The sequence below is a fragment of the Pleurodeles waltl genome, chromosome 7 (assembly GCF_031143425.1).
Source record: "Pleurodeles waltl isolate 20211129_DDA chromosome 7, aPleWal1.hap1.20221129, whole genome shotgun sequence".
Classification (NCBI taxonomy): Eukaryota; Metazoa; Chordata; class Amphibia; order Caudata; family Salamandridae; genus Pleurodeles; species Pleurodeles waltl.
Window position 1 is genome coordinate 592,009,475 of NC_090446.1, and position 14,297 is coordinate 592,023,771.

Here is a 14,297-nt window from a genome sequence, read left to right on the forward strand (position 1 = left end):
TTGACGAAAAAGTTGCAGAGGAGTTCTGCTGGAATCATGCATGTTGAATCTGAGGTCCCACCCAAGAGGAAGACCCTAAATAGCTGTAAAAGGGGTATTGGTCACCTGGCACGGTGACCAATTATCAGGAGGGGGCCCATGTTCAGAGGTACCATTATGTAGCTGGACACAAGTAGTGACCTATTTCCAGTACACGCGTAAAATGGCATCCCCACAGTTACAAAGTGCAGGAAAATGGAGCTGGAGTTTGTAGGGGCACCTCTGCTCATGCAGGGGTGCCCTTTCACACAGGTACTTGCACTCTGCCACTAGATACAGAATAATGCACAGCATGTGAACCAAAAAAGGATTCAATGCTGCGAAAGTGTGAGTTACAAGCCACAAAGCTAATGGTAACCAACAAGCATAATGCACTCCAAAGACAACTTTCTGAAAGTCCCCAAGATGATGATTAAACCGACTTGTATCGCACACAGCCACCCCAAAGAGTGTCCCAGCACCAGGCACAGGTCAAATGTAATAAAAGATCCCAACATTTATCCCTGCATGAAAAGCCAGGTTTTTACCCTTTTTTTTTTTAACAAAGTGGCAATGTCCAACCTACGGAGCTCAAGAGGGAGCTTATTCCATGCTGCTGGCCCTAAATGGGCAAGTAACCTTCCGCCCGATCTAACACTATGAATTCTGGAAGTCAAAGCTAACAATTTATTAGCAGGCATCCGGTTTCTTGATGAAGTGTAAAAGCTGAACCTTGTTCGGAGGTAAACCGCACCAGTCTGGTAAAGTGCCCTGTAAACTAACAATGCATTGAAGAAGATTCTTTTCCTAATGGAGAGCTAGTGGAAAAAGAGCAGGTGTGGGGATATATGCGCTTTAAGTGGCCAATTTAAAAGGAAATGTGCTGCCACATTCTGAACCAACAAGTGTTCAGGGAGACAGAGGTAAAGGTTATTACTATAATTCAATTCGAGGTTATCAGGGCCTCGATTACTTTTTTTGCATGAAGGACAGGTAATGCAAAAATGTTTTAGAGAGCTCAGAATTCCAAAGCAAGTGCTTACCACAGTCTTGATTTGTGGTTTAAATAACAGATTGTCATCAAATTTGATCCCTACGTTCTTGACTGTGTCTCCCTGTGGACCTGGATGGGAGCATCTTTGGGCCAGAAATTCTGACATGTTTCTTGGGGAGTGTTGCAAAGACAAGAATTTCCATTTTGTCAGCACTGCACATGAGCTGGAATACAGCTATCCAACGGAAAACATCCCTGAAATCTCTTCTCTTGATACATTATAACAGCTGAGTATCGTCAGCGTCAAATATAATTTTTTGCCCCTAGGGCTTCTGCTATCTGGGCAAAAGGAGTGAGATATGTACTAAGAAGTGTTTGGCTCAAAGAGGAGCCTTGGGGGCACTCCCACGGTCAGCCTGCACCATTCTGGAGATAAAAGAGGAATCCAAACCTGTTGACTTTTGCCTGCCAAAAAAAGAAGCAAGTCAGTTCAATGCTTGACCCACTATGCCAATGGACTGGAGATGCACTAGGTCTGGAGTGGGGGACTGTGTCAAAGGCTGTTGATAGATTTAACATGATCAGCACTGCCTCCCCCATCTGACTGATGTATTCTTTTACCTTCATTAGCGCTGCTCCAGTACTAAAGTGGGGTCTAAAGCCAGACTACCTTGAATGAGCAGGTATGAATCCAGATATTAAGTGAGCTGCTGATTCACATGCTTCTCCAGTATTTTCATTAGTGTCTGTAGTGAGGAGATAGGCCTACAGTTAGACTGGACACCTAGATCTGCATATGGTTTCTTCAGCAGGGGCAGGATTTTAGCTTTTTTCCAGGAGCAGGGTACCGTAGCGGTCACTAACGATGTATTAAGTACCTTGTTTGCCAGAGGATTGATGACGACTACCTGTAAAGCTGTCAGTTTGGGCGAGCATAGGTCTGATAGCGAACCTGATTTTAGGTGGCTTAAAACTGTTGGAAAATCTCTCAAGTCAAATAGGCTTGAAGATGGATGATCAAATTGGTTAGACACACAGTGCTTGCATGCATGATCTCCAAAGTAGCTTCATCCAGCAGAGAACCGTAGGACAGACTAGCTTTAATAGTCAAGATTTTATTGTGAAAGTGGATTCCCAGCTGTTCACACCAGTCCTCCAAGGGGTGGTGGGACCTAGCACAAGCTGCCTGGTACAACCTTTTTAACAACTGTAAAAATGTCCCTAGCTTTGTTCCCTCCTCTGTCAATCTTATACTCTAGATACATTTTCTTTAGCTGTTTTAATTTCAATATGATATTTTTTAAAGAGCCAATTTGTCAATGTCCTTATCATTAGTGTTATATTCTTTCCTCCATTGTCATTCTAAGGCTTTGCACCTTTTCTTCTTTAAGGCTGTGGGAAAATCAAGTACTGGAAATGCTTAATTCTACATGATCTTTGTGGAAGGCGGGAGGCACCAGGCCATCAGTAGAGTCTCGAATCTAGTTGTCGAGGAGCATATCATCCTCGACAGACTGAAAGAGAACGGGTGCTTCCTTCTAGGGATCGCATTTCAGGCTGCACTTTGCGAACTGCTCTTGAGGTGCAAGGGGACCTGATTGACGGAGGGCATGCTGTAATTAAGACCTGCTAAGAGAACTTAATCAGGAAGTGGTCTGATCAAACTTGAGGGATGAGATCTTCTATTTGCAGAGTAATGCTTGAGAACACCTGATCCAGCACATGACTCGTGGTGAGTTGGACTAAATATATATGCTGAATAAGATCCAAGGATGTCATGGCTTCTCTCAATTTCTTTACCTCAATGTAATCCTCCTTAACCGTGTGGAGAAGGTGGTCCCCTAACAACATAAAATCAGCATATCTACGTGCTAAATGTGCCACAGCAATGTCTAACGATTTCATTAATGGACCGGTGGGCCCTTTGGGTCTGTAAATTAAGGCTCCAACCACTGATTGCTCATGCAACAAAATAATGTAAAAGACCAACGCTTCAGCACCTGCCAGGCCCTTTCGGGAAAGTCTGGCAGTCAAATGCGTTCTTGAGAATCAGAGATAGCCCTCCTACCCTGCCACTCTGGAGTCTGTCAAAAATAGTAAATCCAAAATGTCCTCCCTCAAAATGTCACCGATGTTGGCAGCATGGTTCTGCATTGAGCCACATTCATCAGGACTGTAGAAAAAACTAAGCCTTACCCTTTCTTTTTAACATTAATGGGGGAAGCATCCATATCCTTTAGTGGTGAAATTAGCTGGAAGTTACACAGGGGGCAGAAGTAATCCTTATTAGGTGGTAATAAAGGCGGTTGAACATTACATCTATTCGCGGGAAAAGATTACAAAGAAGGTCTCCACTATGGCGTTTAGGCAGATTACCTTCTGGCACACGACGGGCAGTTTGGCTAGCGCTGGCCACTTCTTGGCCACTGACGGGCACAGACAGGCTTACCTTTGGCATGCCTTCAGGGCTAAAGATACCATAAGGAAACCAGACAGCTATGGTTTCCGATAGGCTGCAACCTAAACAAGCATTTGCAATTCAATAGATCTTGCATTTGCTTAAGTTAAAGCTATTGGTGCTGTAAACGCATAACTGGACTTTTCTTCCCACATATTTTGATCCTCTCTGCCACAAAATCCCAGTGGCCCTGCATATAACAAACACTTCCATTTACCTTCTTCCTTTATCTACAGCACAAAAAATATTGCAATCATTTATTATATTAATTTATATTATTATTATTATTATTTTGGGGTCCCCACCAACCTAGTGTGGGGACCCAGATATGACTTGGAACGAATGATCAGGTTGTGCTGGCCATTTTGATGGTGGTCCCATTGTCCTAGGACCACCACATGATGAGTTATGGGCAAAAATGTTTTGTAAAAGGAATGTCCCACCCCCCCCCCGCCCCCCCCCCCACCCCCCAAAAAAACATTAGGGGACACATTTATGAATGAAGCAAATAATGTAGTATCTTGGACTGTAAAGGTCAGAACATCCCCTAGAGGGCACCACAATAAAAACAGCATTTGTAAAAAGCATGGTCATGTAACCATAAAGTCAGCCCCTAGAAAGCATAAACAAATGAAAACAGAATGCAGAACATAATGCTGTGCAACTATAATAGTACATTACATATTTTCAGGCCTAGCAGGCCTACTAGAATAATATTACAAACAAGGTCCATAAACACCAACTACTCTCAGCTATAAAACAAAAGTTCTATCCTTGAGAGAACTTAGACACTGAATGGTTGGAGGGGTTATTACTTTGGGTTCCCCCCCAACCTATTGCGGAGACCCAGAGATGACCTAGACAGAAACAGTGTGTTGTGCTGAACATTTTCAGGACCACCACACAGTGAGTTACGGGCAAAAATGTTTTGTAAAAAGTATGCCCCACAAAGCATTATGGGTTGAGTTTCCGAGTTTGTAGTATCTTGACTGTAGTGCTCAGAACAGCCCCTAGAGGGCACCACAATAAAAATATATAAGCATATAGTCAGCCCCTAGAGAGCGTAACCATCTCAAAAGAGAATGACAGAACGTAATGCAACATAATCATATATTTAGCCCCTAGAGGGAACAGTGCATTACACAATTTCAAGACTACTAGAATAATACTACAAACAAGGCCCATAAACACAAACTACTCCCAGCTGTGAAACAAAAGTTCAAGCCATGAGCTTAAAAAGACACTGAATGGTGGGTGGTTTTTTTTGGGGTCCATCAAGCTGAAAGTTTTGATGGTGGTCCCACTGAACTAGGACCACCATACTGGGAGTTATGGACAAAAATGTTTTGTTAAAGGAATGCCCCGCAAAGCATTAGGGGGCAGCGAATATTGTAGTATCCTGACTGTAATGCTCAGAACAGCCCTAGAGAACACCACAATAAAAATAGCATTTGGAAGAAACATGGTTACATAACCATATAGTCAGCCCCTAGAGGAAATAACACGAAGAGAATGTCACAATGTAAGGCAGTTTAACAATATATTTTGCCCCTAGAGGGCGTAGTGCCTTACACATTTTCAGGCATACTGCAATAATATTACAAACAAACCTCCTAAAAACACAAACTACTCCCAGCCATAAAACAAATGTTCCAGCCATGAGAGCTTAAAGAGACACTGAATGGTGGGAGAGGTTACTATTATTTGGGGACCCAGAGATTATCTAGACAGAAAGTGTTGTGCTGAACGTTTTGGTGGTGGTCCTACTGTCTAAAGACCACTACAGGGCAAGTTAGGGGCAAAAATGTTTTGTAAAAGCAATACCTAGCCAAGTATTATGGGGTGAGTTCTGCTTAAAATGCACCAGTTTATATATTTTTCAACTGCTAAACTTGTACAGAAGTGGGACTCATATAAAGCACTCCTCTGATAGAGTTCACGTTGTATAAAACTTAAAAAAAAAAAAAAAAAACATACAGACACTGAGCACGAAGCGGAGAGGCAAAATAAAAAAAGAACCCTCTCCAGCTTGCAGCCTTTGGGCGCAGGCACACCCAAAACAGTGGCATGCCCAAAAACAAGGGAAAGGAAGAAACAACATACAGACACGGAGCGCAAAGCGGAGAGGCAAAAGAAAAAAGTAGTGCGCCACACTAAGGTATATGGCCGATTGTGCAACAATCCATGTAACAGGGTCAGTCTCCAAGGTGGAAACAAAACAGCCATAAAGTCAGGACAAACGTAAAGCATTTACCTACGAAATCAAGGGAATTTTGAAATAGAGGCCAATGAACGAATTAAAGTGATGGGCCTGGTGAAAGCCCACAGAAGTAGATAACATGCACAAGACAGCACATGCGAGCTGCCTAGGCTCGACCTAAAAACGGCTCGAGGGACAGACAAACACCAGAAAAAGAAACAACTGCACTAAAATCAATGTAAAGCAGCACTTAAGTACTGTGGCCTATTCACTGGTCCACTTGGCCAAGTTCCAAATATCTAAAGATTCCTGGCAAAAAATCAGTCATTAAGGTTTTGTAATTTTTTGGCTTTTTCATTATAAAAAAGATGTTTAATACATATCTCCATTAATTTTCTTTTTTGGTCCAGCATATTTGCTTACCTTTCAGAGGGGTAGTTCTGGGCCGGCCCTTCACACCTTGCTTCCCTTTCACTTTACCCAGTAACAAGGCCACATTTCGCTCAACGTGGGGTCCCATTCTGCGTATCAGGTGCTCCTGGATTCCTCTGAAGCCCAGCTTGGTGTGTAGCTGCTCCTCAGCATCACTTAGATCACTAAGATCACTGTTTGTACTGGAATCAGAGTCCTGTTTGGATGTTCTGCTACGATCGTCTAGTGTGAACCTGTTAGATGCATCAAAAGGCCCTCTGTTATCTCTAGAGGTGTCTGCTACAGAGCTGTGGATGCTCGGTGGCAGCCGGCTCGAAAGGGCAGTGAAGGTTCTCAGTAAAGGATTGTCTTGCTGTCCTAGGGATACATCTGGCTTATCCTCTGTTGGACTAGAGCACAGGGTAGGCATCTCAATGGGCAGAGGTGAGCGGGAGCGGCCATTTCCCAGGATGGATGACATCTGAACTGATTCAGAAACAGCAGCAACAGGACAGTTAGAAAACACCTTAACCGAATCAGTTGGGAGGAAGAGATTTTTCTTGTTCAAGATGCTGGAATCGTCAGAGCTATGGGGATCTGGCCAGGAAGAAGATATTCTAGGACCCCCCAACACTGGGTTAGGTGCAGATGCTCCAGTTGAGGCAAAACTACTGAAGGGACTAGAGTCGGCCTTTTCTCCAAAGGCCAAAAAAGGATTGGATGGTTCCTCCCGCAAAAGCTTTGGTGGTTGCAAGAACAGATTTTCATGCTTTTCAGGAGGGTGTTTACTCAAAAGAGCTCCTGAAAAAGCTGGTGTGAGTTTGGGCATAGACTCTTTTTTATCCACAGTGCTAGTGGTTTGCTGCCTCAGTAGAGCCTCAGATGTCACTAAAGGTTTTGGTTTGGAAATAGAAGATCCAAAGGCGTCAGTGCTCTGCTTGAAAATGTCCCGACTGGAAGGTTCATCAGCAAGACTCTCAGAGATGGTTGTGAAGTAGTTACTTGGCGGGACAGTCTGAGACATGCACTGAAAGAACAAATTCTTTGATAAGTCAGATTCTTTTGGCGTCTCTTGCATTGAGGTGCTTCCAAATGAAAAACCAATAGGTTTGTTCTCTGGGATCCCATTGGACTGGCTTCTCACTTCTACAGCTGAAGCAGCGGCAGAAACACCAAATCCGAGAGTAGTGAAAGTGGAGTTCCTTGGATTCTGGAAAAAAAAAAAAAAAAGATGGTAAGAGATTACACAGGAGGACAAATGTCTATCACTCATAAGCAAACAGATATCTGGAAAACAGGAAGTACCACCTGCATGATGAATCCACTACTGAGTCTGTGGTTCTACTTCTTTGCAACTCGATGGGAGGGAAAACGTTGCTTAACTAACTACATTATCTTTCACAGACAGAAACTGTTGGGATGTGATTGTCCCATGCATAGATTTGCAAACGTGCACCCCACCCCTAAAATACCCCTCTGCCAGTCCGCATGGTAATCATGATTTTTGTGCCCAGCTTCACAACCATCACATGAGCATTCAGAGGTCTGGCCTTTAGTAAACATACTGAGACCCAGAGCACACGTCTATAACCTTAAGGAGCACCACTCATCATTCATATTTGGGGCTACAGACCATGTGCACGTTTCTAAACGCTTGACTGTGGTGGTAGGATACAGTATTTTCAAGCTCAATTGTCCAAGGCAGAGCCTTTTTCCTTGCTCCTGGTAGCAAGTGAGTAGTAGCCTGTAGGCCTCGATCTGTAAATATCCCGAAAGTATGATAATCAGGTCTTCATGCTAGCATTCCATATACTTGATATGTGAGAGATGACTGTATAAGGTGGGTGGTATGAGGGAGCTGAATGGCAGATGAGTGAAGGGTTCAAGAACATAGCTAAAGATTCAAACAATAAGGAGGCTGTGTTACAGCTTTGCAGTCTAGGACTGTGTATTGCTGGCACTTGAGGCTTTTGAGATGCACTAGACAATAAGGTGTGAGACATTTCAGGCAACAATGTGTCAGAATGTGAAACAGAACTGTGCAGGTGCCCTCAGTTGGCAGGTTTATTGCAAAGCAGGCCCAACTTCCTGCAGCACAAACCCACTGGCTCCCACTTTACAGGGAAGGTAACTGTCTGCAGTTGAGGTATTATTTGTGACCGTATGTTAATGCTGTTCCAACTTTTATTTATGGTTTATTAATGTAAAGCATTTATTATTAGGGTGAGCGCTCTAAATAAATGTATTAAGCTCACACTGCACTACTGACAGTGGTTCCAGTAAAAAAAACAAAAAAGTGTGCACGCATGTTTGAAACGTGTAAGATGAGGCTACCTATAATACTCCCAAAATGCACTCCGATTAGATGCACATTTTTGCAAAAACTTGTAAGCAAGATTAATGACTCTTTGCTTTCAAAATAAAATAGCATTTTCTGAAAAAACAAGTAGGAAAAAAATGGTTTGCTAAAATACTGTGGAATTTTAGGCACTATTTCTTTGAAGCATCATTTAATAAAAAGTGTTGATGCATACTAGTATTTACAAAAAATATTCATAATGGAGAATCAGTGTAACCAGTTTCAACATTATGGGAAACATGAAAATAAACAAGCATTGGCAAAGCTAACTGATCCAACATTGGGGGTCAGTCTTTTGGTTTTGTCAATGCATGTGTTTTGACATGGCTTTTGTAAAACTTTATTGTTGTGGGAGCTGCCTGGCCCTCACCGTTGTAACAAACACTGGCAAAAAGCAACAACAAAAAAATGTTGTTTAAAAAAGTACACTTTCTAACAGTAGCTCCTGGCACTGAACAGAACTGCTTTGTGTGCCAATATGCTCCTTGTTAAAGAGCAGAATGGTACCACTCACAGTAAAGCCAGCAGATACATAGATAGAAAGAGACTGAATTTTAACAACAGTTATTGTTAATGCCAGTCCTAAATAGGGGCCCAATTCTTAAAGAAAGTCACAAAAGTGCAGCCCTGGTATATGTCTTTGCATTAGTGTAGAATTATAACTTTAATGAATTCACAAGACTTTACATAAGTAGACCAGGAAATCTTACTTCTAAAAACTATTTGTGAATTTTATTTTTAGCACGAGCAAACATCCATGTGTAGGTTTGGTCATGCAAAAATCTATTGAGCTTTTCCAAGTTCAGTCTCCCTCCAACAAGTTTGTCCCATCCTTGGAACAATTTCCAGTTCTGCCCTTGTCAAGAGTAAATTTATAACCATTCTCAGTATGGGATAAGAGAAGAGCTGGTGAATGCCTTAAAAGATCCATGTTAGTTTTGCACAGACTCAAAGGCATTCCAACACTGGGTCTTGTTGCTTACTGCTTCCTCCAGGCCAAGTAAGTAGATCTGCAGGACGGTGGTAAAATGAGCAAATTATTAGTATTCAAGTACTAGCCCAGGCATATTAGAAGAGCTCTTATTTAGGGAGACTGCTGCCATAATTTATCGCCACACCACATAGGACCAAAGGACAAGTAGATTTACGATGCAACCAGTATTATATTCAACACCCCTGGGTGAAGCAGAGCAGACACTGTATACTGGTATAATTCCGGAATGTATTTAAGAGTAAATTAATGTAAAAAAATGTGATACCTTGCGCTCACATCAAGGGGGGTGGAAGTGCTCATTAGAATCTACAGCAATACAAGCTGCAAACCAATTGGTATAGATAGATTTTTGTTTGCAGCATGTGCTGTTGTAGATCATATGTTTTGTATGGACTGAAGTACAGCGCCCTTCTCCTTCAAGTGGTGGCTTGTAGCAGAAACACTTTATAACAGGTTTAAGGACAGTTTGCCTTACCTGTGCTTTGTGGCATGTGAATATCTACACAATCACCCACCCTCTGTTTGAAAAGTCTCTCTTGAGCTAATGAGCTGACAAGCTTTATTTGATGCCCCTGCACCTAGTGTATGGTATAAAGACCTGAGAAGAATTTGGGTAGCAGTGACAGTACCCCCAAAACAATGTGTTGCTCCTTACTGTAGGACCCCTATCCTGAAACGCAGCACTGGAAGCATCACAAAGTGTAAAACACTAAAGACTGACAAGTGTTATCATGAACTGCATTACCATAATGCATTGAAGAGAACTGAGTGCTGTGTTGTGAGGCAGTGAATCACCACCCTCCTTTTATCCTCACAATAACGCCTGGTTAAGGTATTGATGATAGCCCATGTAGATGATTGTACCCATATTTGCAGATGGGATATTGTTTAGGAAAGAAAAACCTTTTTTATGAGTTCAATGTGTCCATAGCAAAGAATGTAGTATGAACTGTTTTGGAATAGCAAAAGTGAATACGATCAACAATCCATCTAGCTAGAACGGCCTTGGAATACACAAGAATGTGTGATCTCTATAGCATGTAAGGCCCTTCCCACAATCAGCAAAAATTGGCAAATCAATGGTGTGATTAACATGGAACAGGGAGAGGACATTAGGTAGAAAACTAGAGTTTATTCCAACAACAACCTGATCTTTGTGGATGCGATTAAAGGGCTTGTACGCAGTAAAAGCTTGCAGTTCGATAAACCTACAAAGGGAAATAACAGCAATGAGGAAGGCCACCTTCCATGAAAGTAACTGGATTGTACTCAACAACCCTTAAGTGGTTTGGATCTTTCCTTAACGAACAATCATAGTCTTATCCATCTCCACCAATTTAAGTCCAATCCAATGAAAGTCATCTGTGATGTCTCTCAGAGCTCTTCACTGAGCCTTACAGACATTAATGTCTATATGACACCTTTAACCAACATTGTTAGAGCTTGCAAGTTCAATCCTATGAAGATGACACCCAGCTGTTTTGATTACTGAAAAACATCAAAACGAAAGAGCCAATCTGATGGACTGCCTTTCAGAGTGGCCAATTGGCTAAAGGACCACTGTCTGATGAATAATGGAGATGAGACAGAGCATATTCTGTCTGGCAAGGACATTTCTACATGGAACGGCACTAGGTGGCCAGGTACACTGGGCTTGTTCTGATCCCCATGAAAGCAGCTAAGAATTTAGGTTTCCTGACTGATGACTCCCATACTTGGAAAAATCAAGTCAATGGAGTCTGTGGGAGTTGGTCCACCCTTCTGCAGTGACGTGGCAGGATTTCTACTGGATCCCTAAAGTGTGCTTAAGTAAACCGCACAGAACCTTGAGGGCGGCTAATCATGCCACAACTGTTGGGACGTACTTTCACAGCCAGAATGGCTGGCCGTTCCTTCACTTATCTAGAAGCATCACACTAGAATGCCATTCTGTTATAACACATTACAACACCCGAGCTCAATATGTTCCAGATAATACTGAAAACCATGGCTTCCACCTGATGAACAGCTACTTCTTTTGATCTGGTTGTGTGTTTTGTTTTCTCTGATGGCCTTTGTCTGATGTCACTCATATAAGCTTTGTCCAGAATTGCGATATCCCTATTGGGATGATTGTGACTCCTAAGAATCCAATAAACAAATATAATTGCAGTGGTCAAGATTTGAATGGCACAAATGGCAGGCCCATAAGCCAGCTAGGAACAATGTTATGGTTACAGGACCTCACTGGTTGGATCATCCTTTTAAAGCATTCCATAAAGGCCTTGACAGCCAATATTTTATACTCTAGTGTTTTCATTTTTCAAATTACACCGCCACTGCAGTCAAATGTACCCCGATGGAAGTATATGCAAACCCTGCAGTTAAGGGCTGCAACAAAAAGCAGATACCCTGCAGAGAGGCCTTTATGCCTGGATATTTTTAATCTTTAGCAGTAATGAACAAATCTTTTTCATACAAATACAAAACCCTTGCTGCAGGCTTACCAGTCTCCTTAATTGGCATACTCTCATTTGAGTTGAGGGTCCCCAAACTCTGATACTTCAGGTGCAAATCTCAAGATTTAGTGCTCTGAGATTGGAATGATTCAGTAGACCACGATGTGTGATGAGTTCTGCTACTAGAGGCAGCCTGTTTTGTGGATGTGGGGAGGTTTCCAGAAGTAGCTTTTTTCCACAGCTGTCTCGCCAGTGTGGGTGCTAATCTGATAAGACATTGGATCCTGCCTCATTTTCCTCTGTGTATACAGTATGAGTTGTACTGGTGGAAAACTGTACACAGAATATCCCCGGCCAGTTCATCCAAAAAGCACTGCCCAAGGACTATTGGTGTCAGTACCTGCAGGCTAAGCTTTGGCATTTTGCGTTCTAAGGAGCGCAGAGAGATCCCCCCCAGTAATAGACGTATGGTTTTAAATAACTGAGTGTTGATTTCCTGTTCAATGTGTCTGCTGATGCGTCATGCTGAACATGTCTGCTAAGTCATCTAACACTGGGAGGTGTTCCATTAGAAGACTGACTTAATGCTGACTGACTTAATGCTGACTGGCTCAATGCTACATAGTCTGCGCTAGCATAAACTGTGGTGTAGGCGCGCTCCTGTTTTTGAAGGCCGCACGTTGTCTGTGCGGATCAGCACAGTTCATAGCATACCAGTTTGCAAAGCCCTCTGAGTGCCAACTGAACTGCCATTAGTTCCATGTGCAGACTTTGTTACTGAGGAGACCCTTGGCCCTGGAATGTTATATGGGTGAGATTAGCTCTCCACCTTTAAGGGAGGGGTCTGTTTTGACAGTCACTGTAGGCAGCGATCATAAAAACACCCTGACCATTAACAAGTTCTTGCTTTTCCACCATAACAGTTAGTACTGATCTGTGGGCTCCACCAAAACTATACATTCCCACAAACCAGTTAACTTTTAACTAGTGTCTGGTAAGGCACTCCTGCAGAGGATCATTGGGTACATATCCAGTACAGAATGACATGATACTCAACAGTTTCATTCTCACTGTCAGAGGATGCAAAACCTGGGAAACAGGAAGCTGCCTCTAAAATACCATCACACACTAGGTGACAGGGTAGGCTTGCCAGTTATTGTGGTCAGTATTGCTTCCAAACAGGGGGTGTGCTTCTTGGGGATAGAGAAGAGTTTCTTTGCTTTGACTGTGAAACCTAATGTATAGAAGGGAGACACTGCTTGTTGAGTGTGAGCGAGGCACTGCTCTTGGCTGCTATTCCTTACAGCCAGTTGTCCAATTATGGAAAGGAATTTAAAGCACTGCAGCAAAGTTGTGCTGCTACCACTGACAAGATATTTAATAAATAGCCATGAGGCTATGGTCACCTCAAAGAGTAGCACTTTGCATTAATAATGTTTTTTTTACTTACCACAAACCTCAGGTACTGGTGATATGCCTGGTGGGAAAGGAAGCAGAATTAGGTGTCCTGGAGATCAATGGAGACCATGTAGCTCCCACAAGAGCAGAAAGTTTTCTTGTAGAATTTTCATTATAAAGTGTTGTGATATGACATAGTAATTGAGTGGCTGAAGGTCTAGCACCATACGCAATGTTTCACCTTTGCAAGGGATAAGAAGTTACAGGGAGTAAATGCATTGCCCCTGCTGGTGTGGTACAACTGGTTGAATTGCTCCTTTCTAATTTAGTACTTGTACATCCGCTTGCAGCATTCCTGGGTGGACTTTACTGATGTTGTAGCAGTGTGGTATGATATTTTATGGATGGGTGTGGAATGCCAGGCAGCAGCCATGGGTGACTTCAGAAAGTCATCCCCTTACAGCTTTTGTGAAATCAGGGGAAATGTGTGGAAGGCCCTGCTATGTGGTTTGCGTGTCCTTACTTTGAATACCTGTATCCTTTACTATGGGCATTTTCCTAGCAGCCTCCCTTGATTAAGATTTGTTTGCCTGACTTCGTCAAGTACTTCTGATATTGCTGAAGGGATTCCGAGATGGCTGCTGACTTGGCTCTAGCCCATGCTTGCTGCCTCTTAAAACATGACTGAGTGGGCTGTATATGGAGTGCCCCTATAGTTTTATCTTTGTCATTATCTTTATTTATTTCCCAGCACTGTAACCACCCAAGGGCTGAAAAGATGCTCTCCATCAAAGGGTACACTTAGAAGATGCTGTTAGGATTCTGGTTATAATCTCTTGTCAAGGCACATGGTCAGAAGAGAACACAAGTGTTAGTTTCAGCAGAGGCATTAACAGCTGCTTTCAGGGCATATAGAATTGTTGGCATTTGATTTGATATTCCTCTCCCAGACAAGCTACTGATGCTTACACTAAGCCACCATAAAAGGTTTCACCAACTGCTCTATCTCCTCCCAGAGATACCCGTT

The 14,297-nt window shown here is 42.6% G+C and overlaps 1 protein-coding gene across 2 annotated transcripts in view; it reads right to left on the reverse strand.

The window, feature by feature from the left end:
• The window catches only part of KDM3B (lysine demethylase 3B), an 892,876-nt gene that overhangs the window by 711,304 nt on the left and 167,275 nt on the right, over positions 1 to 14,297 (reverse strand). For both annotated transcript variants that reach the window (XM_069244431.1, XM_069244432.1), the window contains exon 8: positions 6,094 to 7,291. In XM_069244431.1, the coding sequence (XP_069100532.1) occupies positions 6,094 to 7,291 (1,198 nt within the window). The remainder of the gene's footprint in view (positions 1 to 6,093; positions 7,292 to 14,297) is intronic.